The sequence below is a fragment of the Salvelinus alpinus genome, chromosome 2 (assembly GCF_045679555.1).
Source record: "Salvelinus alpinus chromosome 2, SLU_Salpinus.1, whole genome shotgun sequence".
In the NCBI taxonomy this organism is placed as follows: Eukaryota; Metazoa; Chordata; class Actinopteri; order Salmoniformes; family Salmonidae; genus Salvelinus; species Salvelinus alpinus.
This window is the reverse complement of record NC_092087.1, coordinates 94,040,430-94,053,756: the sequence shown is the minus strand read 5'-3', so window position 1 is coordinate 94,053,756 and position 13,327 is coordinate 94,040,430. Positions and strand designations below refer to the sequence as shown.

Genomic DNA, 13,327 nt, shown 5'->3' with positions numbered 1-13,327 from the left:
ACCACTTAGGAAGGAGACGCATTCTGTCTCCTAGAGATTAACATACTTTAGTGCAAAAAGTGCAAATCAATCCCAGAACAGCAAAGGACCTTGTGAAGATAACCTGGAGGAAACCGGTACAAAAGTATCTATATCCACAGTAAAACGAGTACTATAATCGACATAATCTGAAAGGCCGCTAAGCAAGGAAGAAGCCACTGCTCCAAAACCGCCATAAAATAGCCAGACTATGGTTTGCAACTGCACATGGGGACAAAGATTGTACTTTTAGGAGACTTCACCAAATAGATGGCATCATGAGGGAGGAAAATTATGTGGATATATTGAAACAATATCAAGACATCAGTCAGGAAGTGAAAGCTTGGATGCAAATGGGTCTTCCAAATGGACAATGACCCCAAGCATACTTCCAAAGTTGTGGTAAAATGGCTTTAAGGACCACAAATTCAAGGTATTGGATTGGCCATCAAAGCCCTGACCTCAATCCCATAGAACATTTGAATGCAGAACTGAAAAAGCGTGTGCGAGCAAGGAGGTTTACAAACCTGACTCAGTTACACCAGCTCTGTCAGGAGGAATGGGCCAAAATTCACCCAACTTATTGTGGGAAGCTTGTGGAAGGCTACCCGAAACGTTTGACCCGAGTTAAAACAATTTAAAGGCAATGCTACCAAATACTAATTGAGTGTATGTAAACGTCTGACCCACTGGGAATGTGATGAAAGAAATAAAAGCTGAAATAAATCATTATCTCTAATATTATTCTGACATTTCACATTCTTAAAGTAAAGTGGTGATCCTAACTGACCTAAAACAGGGAATTCTACTAGCATTGAATGTCAGGAACTGTGAAAAACAGAGTTTAAATGTATTTGGCTAAGGTGTATGTAAACTTTCAACTTCAACTGTATATATATATATATAAAAACATAGAACCATATATATATATAAACATATATATATATATGGCTCTATGTTTATATATATATATGGTTCTATGTTTATATATATATATGGCTCTATGTTTATATATATATATATATATATATATATATATATATATATATATATATATATATATATATATATATAAACATAGAGCATATATATATATAAACATAGAGCCATATATATATATAAACATAGAACCATATATATATATATATATATATATATAAACATAGAGCCATATATATATATATAAACATAGAGCCATATATATATAAACATAGAGCCACATATATATATAAACATAGAGCCATATATATAAATATAGAACAATATATATATATAAACATATAACCATCTATAAACAAGACAGGGACTCCATCCTATACTTTGATACTGTTTTACTTCAATTTAAATGTCCAGCGTCCAAAAGCAACAAAGCCAGGATTCAATCCAATGCAAGGTATAAAAGACCCCATTAGCCCAATGTTTCTCAGTCCTGGTCGTGGTGCTGTTGTTTGTAGCACTAGCCCAATGTTTCTCAGTCCTGGTCGTGGTGCTGTTGTTTGTAGTACTAGCCCAATGTTTCTCAGTCCTGGTGTTTCTCAGTCCTGGTCGTGGTGCTGTTGTTTGTAGTACTAGCCCAATGTTTCTCAGTCCTGGTCGTGGTGCTGTTGCCCAATAGTTCTCAGTCCTGGTCGTGGTGCTGTTGTTTGTAGTACTAGCCCAGTGTTTCTCAGTCCTGGTCGTCGTGGTGCTGTTGTTTGTAGTACTCCCACAGTTCATTCAAGTAGTCAACTCTTCAGCAGGTTGTTGCACCCCTTTGGGTCCCCAGGACCAGGATTGAGAAAAACTACACTAGACAGCCGACAATGGATGTTTTAAAGGCATTTTCCCCACCATTTGCCGAGATGGCATTCACGGTAAAAGCTGCAGATATTGCCTCAAGGTTAAAATACCTTCAAAAAGCCAATTGTCTGTTTTCTCGTTTGATTCTCTATAACACACCTTGGTTAGAATCTATACGTTGAAATAACATAACTGACACACGAATCTGATTGACAAATGTACGTATGAGTGTGTGTCAATACACACCGTCTCCTAAATCATGAATGCCCCCATGAAATTATCTTCAGCTCCAGGTCTCAGGAGCGTCCCGTTGTCCACGGTTACATAGATGATGTCTCCAGGCAACAGATGGAAGACTCCGCCCAGGTAGCTGTTCAGAAGATTCTGATAAGAAATCTTCTTTGGTCTGGAATCCTGGGAAGTACAATGGAACCTAACGGACAGACAGACAGACACTTAGTCCGCATCCCAAAATGATGCCCCCTGACCACCACCTCACCCTCACTCACTGACCTGTTAGCTTTCATCAACACATTCCCCCCTCCCCCTCCCCGTCCCAGAACCACCACCTCACACACACTCACTGACCTGTTAGCTTTCATCAACACATCCCCCTCACAGAACCACCACCCCCAACACTCACTGAGCTGTTAGCTTAAATCAACACATTCCCCCCTCCCCATCCCAGAACCACCACCACCTCACACACACTGAGCTGTTAGCTTTCATCAACACATTCCCCCCTCCCCGTCCCAGAACCACCACCACCTCACACTCACTGAGCTGTTAGATTTCATCAACACATTCCCCCTCCCCGTCCCAGAACCACCACCACCTCACACTCACTGAGCTGTTAGCTTTCATCAACACATTCCCCCTCCCCGTCCCAGGACCACCACCTCACACACACTGAGCTGTTAGCTTAAATCAACACATTCCCCCCTCCCCGTCCCAGAACCACCACCACCTCACACTCACTGAGCTGTTAGCTTAAATCAACACATTCCCCCCTCCCCGTCCCAGAACCACCACCACCTCACACTCACTGAGCTGTTAGCTTTCATCAACACATTCCCCCCTCCCCGTCCCAGAACCACCACCTCACACACACTCACTGACCTGTTAGCTTTCATCAACACATTCCCCCCTCCCCGTCCCAGGACCACCACCTCACACACACACACTGACCTGTTAGATTTCATCAACACAAGAGGTTTGTTTTTGTAACCATCGGTGAGCCTCATCACCTTGTGTTTGAACAGAAAGCAGTCTTCAACGAAGTGCACTTTGGAGTAGACATAATAGTGCCCTTCCCTCTGTACTACCAGGTGGCCATCTTTGTAGTCCATCTGATCTGTGAAGGCAGACAGGCCCTTGTCTGATTCCCACAGAACGACACTATCCTCACCCACTGACTGGGGGGAGCCTGGGAGACAGAGGGGGGAGGGGACGGAGGGAAGGGAGCGAGGGGAGTGGAGAAAGATATGGGGCAGAGGGGGGAGTTAAGAGAGCAGACATTGCTGGTTAAGTGTGTGTGTGTGCGTATGCTTACGTTTCTGTGTGTTGAGAAGCTCTACTGGACCTATCAAGTGTGCTGAGGGTTTCCGTTGGATCTCAGGTGGGCGTGTCCTCCCCGTAGGCTTGACTAAAATCTCGTTGGTCTCTGTCAGGGGACAGGAAATGATTTCATGAGAGAGAGAGAGAGAGAGAGAGAGAGAGAGAGAGAGAGAGAGAGGGGGGACGATAGAGAGAGGGGGGGACGATAGAGAGAGGGGGGGCGATAGAGAGAGAGAGAGAGAGAGAGAGAGAGGGGGGGACGATAGAGAGAGGGGGGGACGATAGAGAGAGAGAGAGAGAGGGGGGGGGGGCGATAGAGAGAAAGAGGAAGAGAGATCAACTTTCAGAAAACCAAAGTTGTGATTTTCCCGAAAAGGGCAGGAATCAGAGCAGCAGGCATTCCTTCACTGTGGTTGAACGCCCAACGGTACAACTACCTGGGACTAACAGTCTGGCAGTACACGCCCAACGGTACAACTACCTGGGACTAACAGTCTGGCAGTACACGCCCAACGGTACAGCTACCTGGGACTAACAGTCTGGCAGTACACGCCCAACGGTACAGGTACCTGGGACTAACAGTCTGGCAGTACACGCCCAACGGTACAACTACCTGGGACTAACAGTCTGGCAGTACATGCCCAACGGTACAGCTACCTGGGACTAACAGTCTGGCAGTACACGCCCAACGGTACAGCTACCCGGGACTAACAGTCTGGCAGTACACGCCTAACGGTACAGCTACCTGGGACTAACAGTCTGGCAGTACACGCCCAACGGTACAGCTACCCGGGACTAACAGTCTGGCAGTACACGCCTAACGGTATAGCTACCTGGGACTAACAGTCTGGCAGTACACGCCCAACGGTACAGCTACCTGGGACTAACAGTCTGGCAGTACACGCCCAACGGTACAACTACCTGGGACTAACAGTCTGGCAGTACACGCCCAACGGTACAGCTACCTGGGACTAACAGTCTGGCAGTACACGCCCAACGGTACAGCTACCTGGGACTAACAGTCTGGCAGTACACGCCCAACGATACAACTACCTGGGACTAACAGTCTGGCAGTACACGCCCAACGGTACAGCTACCTGGGACTAACAGTCTGGCAGTACACGCCCAACGATACAACTACCTGGGACTAACAGTCTGGCAGTACACGCCCAACGGTACAGCTACCTGGGACTAACAGTCTGGCAGTACATGCACCAAAAGTATATGCACAAATACTAAAGAAAGTACCAAATAACGCAGGCAGAGCAGAACTCGGACGATTTCGTTTTAATTGTAAATATAAAGAAAAGGACACTAAAATGTTGGCACCATTTGAAATGAAGTCCCAAAACATCCTTAGAATTCAAAGCAGTGGAAACCCAAGAGCTGAACCCTGAAGCGAGTCCCCTGTGTCAGCTGTTAACACCACTAAACAACCCTATTATCCAAACACACAGGGATATCAATCAGGTTGTTAAAGAAATGAAAACTCCTATTTGACAAATTGTGAAAATGAAAGAAAAACATAGAATAAACTAAATTGCTATTTGGCCTCAAAAGAGAATATAAATGGTCAGAATAGCTCTACTCAGAGACAAACCACCAACTGGTCAGAATATCTCTGCTCTGTCAGAGATACCACACAGAGACAAACCACCAACTGGTCAGAATATCTCTACTCTGTCAGAGATATAACACAGAGACAAACCACCAACTGGTCAGAATATCTCTACTCTGTCAGAGATATAACACAGAGACACCTCCAACTGGTCAGAATATCTCTAATCTGTCAGAGATACCACATAGAGACAAACCACCAACTGGTCAGAATATCTCTACTCTGTCAGAGATACCACACAGAGACAAACCACCAACTGGTCAGAATATCTCTACTCTGTCAGAGATATAACACAGAGACAGACCACCAACTGGTCAGAATATCTCTACTCTGTCAGAGATATAACACAGAGACAAACCACCAACTGGTCAGAATATCTCTACTCTGTCAGAGATATAACACAGAGACAAACCACCAACTGGTCAGAATATCTCTACTCTGTCAGAGATATAACACAGAGACAAACCACCAACTGGTCAGAATATCTCTACTCTGTCAGAGATACCACACAGAGACAAACCACCAACTGGTCAGAATAGCTCTACTCTGTCAGAGATACCACACAGAGACAAACCACCAACTGGTCAGAATATCTCTACTCTGTCAGAGATATTAGACAGAGACACCTCCAACTGGTCAGAATATCTCTACTCTGTCAGAGATATTAGACAGAGACAGACCACCAACTGGCTGTAGAAAAAGTGAGACACAAAAAGACAATACTCCCAAATCGGAGAATCAATATCTCAATCAATTCCCAACTTCTCTGCATTTACTATTGACATAAAGTCAGTTGTATATAACTGACAGTAAAACATAGTGGAACCATCATCCATGTACATGTTGTCTATTTGTCAGTCATTCATCTTGTTGTATTTAATTAAATGTATGAACTGTAGATTCCACAGTAACAGAGCAGTAGTGTTGTACCTGAAAACATGATTCCACACTACAACAGCAGTAGTGTTGTACCTGAATACATGATTCCACAGTACAACAGCAGTAGTGTTGTACCTGAAAACATGATTCCACAGTACAACAGCAGTAGTGTTGTACCTGAAAACATGATTCCACAGTAACACAGCAGTAGTGTTGTACCTGAATACATGATTCCACAGTAATACAGCAGTAGTGTTGTACCTGAACACATGATTCCACAGTACAACAGCAGTAGTGTTGTACCTGAATACATGATTCCACAGTAACACAGCAGTAGTGTTGTACCTGAAAACATGATTCCACAGTAACAGAGCAGTAGTGTTGTACCTGAAAACATGATTCCACAGTAACACAGCAGTAGTGTTGTACCTGAATACATGATTCCACAGTACAACAGCAGTAGTGTTGTACCTGAATACATGATTCCACAGTACAACAGCAGTAGTGTTTTACCTGAAAACATGATTCCACAGTAACACAGCAGTAGTGTTGTACCTGAATACATGATTCCACAGTAACACAGCAGTAGTGTTGTACCTGAAAACATGATTCCACAGTAACACAGCAGTAGTGTTGTACCTGAATACATGATTCCACAGTACAACAGCAGTAGTGTTGTACCTGAAAACATGATTCCACAGTAACACAGCAGTAGTGTTGTACCTGAAAACATGATTCCACAGTACAACAGCAGTAGTGTTGTACCTGAATACATGATTCCACAGTAACACAGCAGTAGTGTTGTACCTGAATACATGATTCCACAGTAACACAGCAGTAGTGTTGTACCTGAAAACATGATTCCACAGTACAACAGCAGTAGTGTTTTACCTGAAAACATGATTCCACAGTAACACAGCAGTAGTGTTGTACCTGAATACATGATTCCACAGTAACACAGCAGTAGTGTTGTACCTGAATACATGATTCCACAGTAACACAGCAGTAGTGTTGTACCTGAATACATGATTCCACAGTACAACAGAGGTAGTGTTGTACCTGAATACATGATTCCACAGTACAACAGCAGTAGTGTTGTACCTGAATACATGATTCCACAGTACAACAGCAGTAGTGTTGTACCTGAATACATGATTCCACAGTACAACAGCAGTAGTGTTGTACCTGAAAACATGATTCCACAGTAACACAGCAGTAGTGTTGTACCTGAATACATGATTCCACAGTAACACAGCAGTAGTGTTGTACCTGAATACATGATTCCACAGTACAACAGAGGTAGTGTTGTACCTGAATACATGATTCCACAGTACAACAGCAGTAGTGTTGTACCTGAATACATGATTCCACAGTAACACAGCAGTAGTGTTGTACCTGAATACATGATTCCACAGTACAACAGCAGTAGTGTTGTACCTGAATACATGATTCCACAGTACAACAGCAGTAGTGTTGTACCTGAAAACATGATTCCACAGTAACACAGCAGTAGTGTTGTACCTGAATACATGATTCCACAGTAACACAGCAGTAGTGTTGTACCTGAATACATGATTCCACAGTAACACAGCAGTAGTGTTGTACCTGAAAACATGATTCCACAGTACAACAGCAGTAGTGTTGTACCTGAAAACATGATTCCACAGTACAACAGCAGTAGTGTTGTACCGGAATACATGATTCCACAGTAACAGAGCAGTAGTGTTGTACCTGAATACATGATTCCACAGTAACACGGCAGTAGTGTTGTACCTGAATACATGATTCCACAGTAACACAGCAGGAGTGTTGTACCTGAATACATGATTCCACAGTAACACAGCAGTAGTGTTGTACCTGAAAACATGATTCCACTATTATTATTACTACTGAAATGAACTGGATTTCATTATCCTCATTATACTGGATTTACTGAAATGCTGCACCACTATACTGCTTCGACAATATCTATAATATGTATTTCATGCCAATAAATCGATCTGAATTTGAATTTGAGAGAGTGAGAGACATCGAGAGAGTGAGAGAGAGAGAGCGAGAAAGAGAGCGGGAGAGAGAGAGAGGGAGAGAGAAAGAGCGAGAGAGAGGGAGAGAGAGAGAGAGCGTGAGAGAGAGAGAGATAGAGCGTGAGAGAGAGAGAGGGAGAAAGAGAGAGAGAGAGAGAGACAGAAGGGAGGGAGAGAGAGAGAGACAGAGAGAGAGACAGAGAGAGAGATAGAGAGAGAGAGAGAGAGAGAGAGAGAGAGAGAGAGAGAGAGAGAGAGAGAGAGGGGGAGAATAAAGTGTACCTTCAGATCCAGTCAGACCCTGAGCTGAGCCACTCTGAAACAGATAGTGTGTTTTAGCCTGAGACTCTGACACAAACACACATAGCCGCAGGCAAACACACACACACACACACACACACACACACACACACACACAGGAAAACACACACAAACACACACACAAACACACATAGCCGCAGGCAAACACCCACGCACATACGCACGCACACACGCACACACACGCACACAGGCACACACAGGCAAACACACACGTGCACACACACTCACACACAGGCACACACAGACGTACACACACACTCACACACGCACACACACACACACACAGGCAAACACACAGGCACACACACACACACACACACACACACACACACACACACACACACACACACACACACACACACACACACACACACACACACACACACACACACACACACACACACAGGCAAACACACACACACTCACACACACACACACACACACACACACACAAACACACTCTCACACACACACAGGCACACTCACACACACACACACTCACACACACTCACACACACACAGCATTTGTACTATATACACTTCACTTACCCTCTGGATAAAGGATTGAGCATCGATCAGGGCCTAGAGAGAGACAGAGAGAGGGGGGGGGTGGAGAGAGAGAGTGAGAGAGACAGAGACAGAGAGAGAGAGAGAGAGAGAGAGAGAGAGAGAGAGAGAGAGAGAGAGAGAGAGAGAGAGAGAGAGAGAGAGGTGGGTGGAGAGAAAGAGGGAGGGGTGGAGAGAGAGAGAGAAAGAGAGACAGAGAGAGAGTGACAGAGAGAGAGTGGGGGTGGAGAGAGTGAGACAGAGAGAGAGGGGGGTGGACAGAGAGAGACAGAGAGAGAGAGACAGAGAGGGGGGGGGTGGAGAGAGAGAGTGAGAGAGACAAGGGTGGGAGGAGAGAAAGAGGGGGGGTGGTGAGAGAGAGAGAAAGAGAGACAGAGAGAGGGGGGGTGGAGAGAGAGCGTGAGAGAGACAAGGGGGGGTGGAGAGAGAGAGGGGGGGTGGAGAGAGAGAGACAGAGAGAGAGAGGGGGGTGGAGAGAGAGAGAAAGAGAGACGGAGAGAGAGGGGGGTGGACAGAGAGAGAGAGAGAGAGACAGAGAGGGGGGGTGAAGAGAGAGAGTGAGAGAGACAAGGGGGGGTGGAGAGAGAGAGTCAGAGAGACAGAGAGAGAGTGACAGAGAGAGAGGGGGGGTGGAGAGAGAGAGTCAGAGAGACAAGGGGGGTTGGAGAGGGAGATGGGGGGTGGAGAGAGAGAGACAGAGAGAGAGGGGGGGGTGGAGAGAGAGAGAAAGAGAGAACGAGAGAGAGGGGGGTGGACAGAGAGAGAGACAGAGAGAGGGGGGGTAGAGAAAGAGGGGGCGTGGAGCGAGCGAGAGAGACAGAGAGAGAGGGGGGGTAAAGAAATTGAGAGAGAGAGAAGTTGAGAGACAGAGAGAAAGAGGGGCGTGAAGCGAGAGAGAGAGAGAGAGAGAGAGAGACAGAAAGAGAGCGAGATGGAGAGAGGGAAGAAGAGGATGTGATGTCACACCGCAACCACTACCAGTTACAGGAAGTGTTCATCCTGAGTGACAGAAGCACAGAAACACAACATATAGAATTTGCATGTGTGTGTGTGTGTGTGTGTGACAAGGCTATTTTAACGTGTGTTGTGATGCACACTGACAGAGTGAGGGGGAGTCTTGATTCAGACCAGGAATTCCCCTTGAGATGCTCGGGACAGACCCAGGCAAGCCCCCACACACTACCAACACACACACACACACATCCAACACCATGCACACAGACGAAACACAGACACGAATCACAGACACACACACACACACACATCACACCACGCACACAGACGAAACACACACACACACACACCACACCATGCACACAGACGAAACACAGACACGAATCACAGACACACACACACACACACATCACACCACGCACACAGACGAAACACACACACACACACACCACACCATGCACACAGACGAAACACAGACACGAATCACAGACACACACACACACACACACATCACACCACGCACACAGACGAAACACAGACACGAATCACAGACACACACACACACACACATCACACCACGCACACAGACGAAACACAGACACGAATCACAGACACACACACACACACACACATCACACCACGCACACAGACGAAACACACACACACACACACCACACCATGCACACAGACGAAACACAGACACGAATCACAGACACACCCACACCCACACCCACACACACACACACACACACACACACACACACACCACACCATGCACACAGACTAAACACGCACACACACATACCCCTTCACTCACCCCTGTCCTGTTGTACAAGTGCACGATAAAGCAGGCTTCCATGACGATCCCGACCAGCGCAAGACCCACCAGGAGCTGAAGGGCTCTCCGGCCGATCCCTCCCCACCTAAGGTGCCTCCCTCTGGGCAAGGGGGTGTAGCTCGCCTGGCTGTCCACCACGAACACCTGGGGGTAGTGCCCAGCATGCCCCTCAGCCATCCCACTCAACCTGACTTTGTCCCCGGGCAAGAAGGGGTGGGAGAGAGGGCGAGTCTGGATGGAGGTCCACAGAGGACACACTGAGCAGTGCAGGTCGGTCACTGATCAATACGTCTATTGTTTGATTGACGGACGTATTGACAGTCCCAGTAGACAGACTTCTCTATGCTCTTCGTCTCTGAACAGATAGTTGTGAAACAATCCACACAGTTTCTCTCACAGTCGGCGGTTAGTGAAAAGGGCAGTGAGTTCACCTTATTCTCAGTGCGACAGACCAGCCAACCAGAAACAACAGCCGCTTTCTCTTCACGGAGAAAAGAGGAGCCGGTAGATACGGTTGAGACGACGTTGAACACAGAAGACGTCACAACAGCAGCAGTCGGTTCATCTGGACTTCCTATACACATCGGTCAGGTCCACTACAGGTGTAGAACGGCCGTTACATTCGGGTTCCGAGCAACATGCCTGAAAATGATCTATGTTGGCAAAGGAAAACTGTGACCGAATAACTCGTGAAAATATGGTCAAATATGCTGTAAAACAAAACATTCGTAGATTCATCCGCACAGAATGTTTTTTAGCTAGTAATCACATAAGATGTCTGTGGTCAACTGTAAGAATTCTAATGACAAACCTTCTAGAAGTAAGGGTTCTAGAACAACCTGCGTCTGTACTGTAGAACACAGAACTAGAATAGAATGACGTTCTAGTTCTCTGATGGAGACATTGTTTCACCTATAGAGAAGTCAGGTTTCAGAGAACTGGTAAACGTGTGGTTCCTCTCCTCTCTTCTTCTCTTGTTTGTTTCTTCTCTCCGTCCGTCTGTCTGTCAGTCTGTTTGTCAGTCTTGTGTACGTCTGAACTAGTAGCACACTGAGCATGTGCAACGAGGAAATGCAGAAGAGGACGTGTGTGTGTACTGTGCACTGTGCACGGTGTGTGCGTGTGTGTGTGTGTGTGTGTGTGTGTGTGTGTGTGTGTGTGTGTGTGTGTGTGTGTGTGTGTGTGTGTGTGTGTGTGTGTGTGTGTGTGTGTGCGTGTGCGTGTGCGTGTGCGTGTGCGCGTGTGCGTGCGTGCGTGTTTGTGTGTAAATCCGGCCCGCCCTTGCAAGATGTCTCACTGTGGTTATCTTCCCTCAGCTGACACTTCCCCTCTCTCTCTCTCTCTGTCTGTCTCTCTCTCTCTCTCCCTCTATCTCTCTCTCTCTCCCTCTCCCTCTCTATCTCTCTCTCTGTGTCTCTCTGTCTTCCTCCCCCTTTCTCTCATTCCCTCTCTCTTTCTCTCCCTAGCTCACCCTTTCTCTCTCTTTACCACCCCCTCTTTCCCCCTCTCCTCACCTCTCTCTCCCTCCCTTTTCTCCCTGTCCTCCTCTCTCTACAGAACACATGCAGTAGAACTATAGGTCCTACCTTACATGCTGAGATTTACATTAATATGTATAGATATTACATACTAGACATTTATATTGATATGTATAGATATTACATACTAGACATTTATATTAATATGTATAGATATTACATACTAGACATTTATATTGATATGTATAGATATTACATACTAGACATTTATATTAATATGTATAGATATTACATACTAGACATTTATATTGATATGTATAGATATTCATACTAAACATTTACATTGATATGTATAGATAATACATACTAAACATTTACATTAATATGTATAGATAATACATACTAAACATTTACATTGACATGTATAGATATTCAGACTAAACATTTACATTGATATGTATAGATATTCAGACTAAACAGTGGTGAATAATGAAGGAGATCTGTTGAATCATACCTTCAGTAGTGTGTGGAGGCCTGTGTACTCCCATAACATGAACACTCACTTGGTTTCATGGCAGTGGTGATAGAGGGTAACAGGAAGGCCTGCACACGCTCACTGAGGATACAGTTACAGGCCCAGTGCACTGTGGGTAAGATGAAAAGATGCTACGACAGAGAGAGACAGAGAGACATAGAGACAGAGAGACAGAGACAGAGAGAGAGAGAGAGCGAGAGAGAGAAAAGGAGAGAGACAGAGAGACCCAGAGAGAGAGAGAGAGAGAGAGAGACAGAGAGAGAGAGAGAGAGACAGAGAGAGAGACAGAGACAGAGAGAGCGAGAGAGAGAGAGAGAGAGAGCTCTAGAGAGAGAGAAAGAGAGAGACAGAGAGAGAGAGAGAGAGACAGAGAGAGAGACAGAGAGAGAGACAGAGAGGTGGAGGGGAGAGAGAAAGAGGGAGGGAGAAGGGATGTGTACATGCATGTGATTTGGTGTGTGTGTGTGTGTGTGTGTGTGTGTGTGTGTGTGTGTGTGTGTGTGTGTGTGTGTGTGTGTGTGTGTGTGTGTGTGTGTGGTCGACCTCTGTGGCTTACTCTCCTGGAACATAACAAACACCAACACTAACAGTATTTGATAACACCGTCAACAGACACTTCATAACACCTCACCATTCAGCAGGAAATATGAGAAAAGACTTTGTGACAGAAGACAGAGGAATATAGGAGACAGAGTGGAGGACAGGTTCTGGTCCATTACAGTAACAGAACCAGTACAGGTTCTGGTCCATTACAGTAAT

General features: G+C 45.7%; 1 protein-coding gene across 5 annotated transcripts; it reads right to left on the bottom strand.

The window, feature by feature from the left end:
• Positions 1–1,548: 1,548 nt before the first annotated feature.
• Positions 1,549–12,022, bottom strand: LOC139568303 (tumor necrosis factor ligand superfamily member 14-like). 5 transcript variants are annotated; one of them, XM_071390052.1, is made up of 7 exons: positions 11,367–12,012; positions 10,535–11,208; positions 8,746–8,778; positions 8,158–8,191; positions 3,350–3,460; positions 2,986–3,223; positions 1,549–2,230 (listed from the first exon to the last, which is right to left on the bottom strand). In XM_071390052.1, the coding sequence occupies exons 2-7, from the start codon at positions 10,730–10,732 to the stop codon at positions 2,050–2,052; spliced, it is 795 nt and encodes a 264-aa protein (XP_071246153.1). In that variant the 5' UTR covers positions 10,733–11,208; positions 11,367–12,012; the 3' UTR covers positions 1,549–2,049. The 5 variants fall into 5 exon arrangements, with proteins under 5 accessions (XP_071246153.1, XP_071246156.1, XP_071246154.1 ...); XM_071390055.1 differs by having other exon boundaries at positions 3,045–3,223; positions 10,535–12,022; XM_071390053.1 differs by having other exon boundaries at positions 3,380–3,460; positions 10,535–12,016.
• Between the last annotated feature and the right edge of the window lie 1,305 nt (positions 12,023–13,327).

What these genes read in the sequence shown, in the direction of transcription:
- LOC139568303 (XM_071390051.1), bottom strand. Translation starts at nt 10,732, where the DNA reads ATGGCTGAGGGGCATGCTGGGCACTACCCCCAGGTGTTCGTGGTGGAC. An exon ending in GGGTCTGACTGGATCTGAAG is followed by an intron (nt 3,461 to 8,157) that starts GTACACTTTATT and finishes GTCCCCTGACAG; the next exon opens with AGACCAACGAGATTTTAGTC. An exon ending in GTGTTGATGAAATCTAACAG is followed by an intron (nt 2,231 to 2,985) that starts GTCAGTGTGTGT and finishes TCTGTCCGTTAG; the next exon opens with GTTCCATTGTACTTCCCAGG.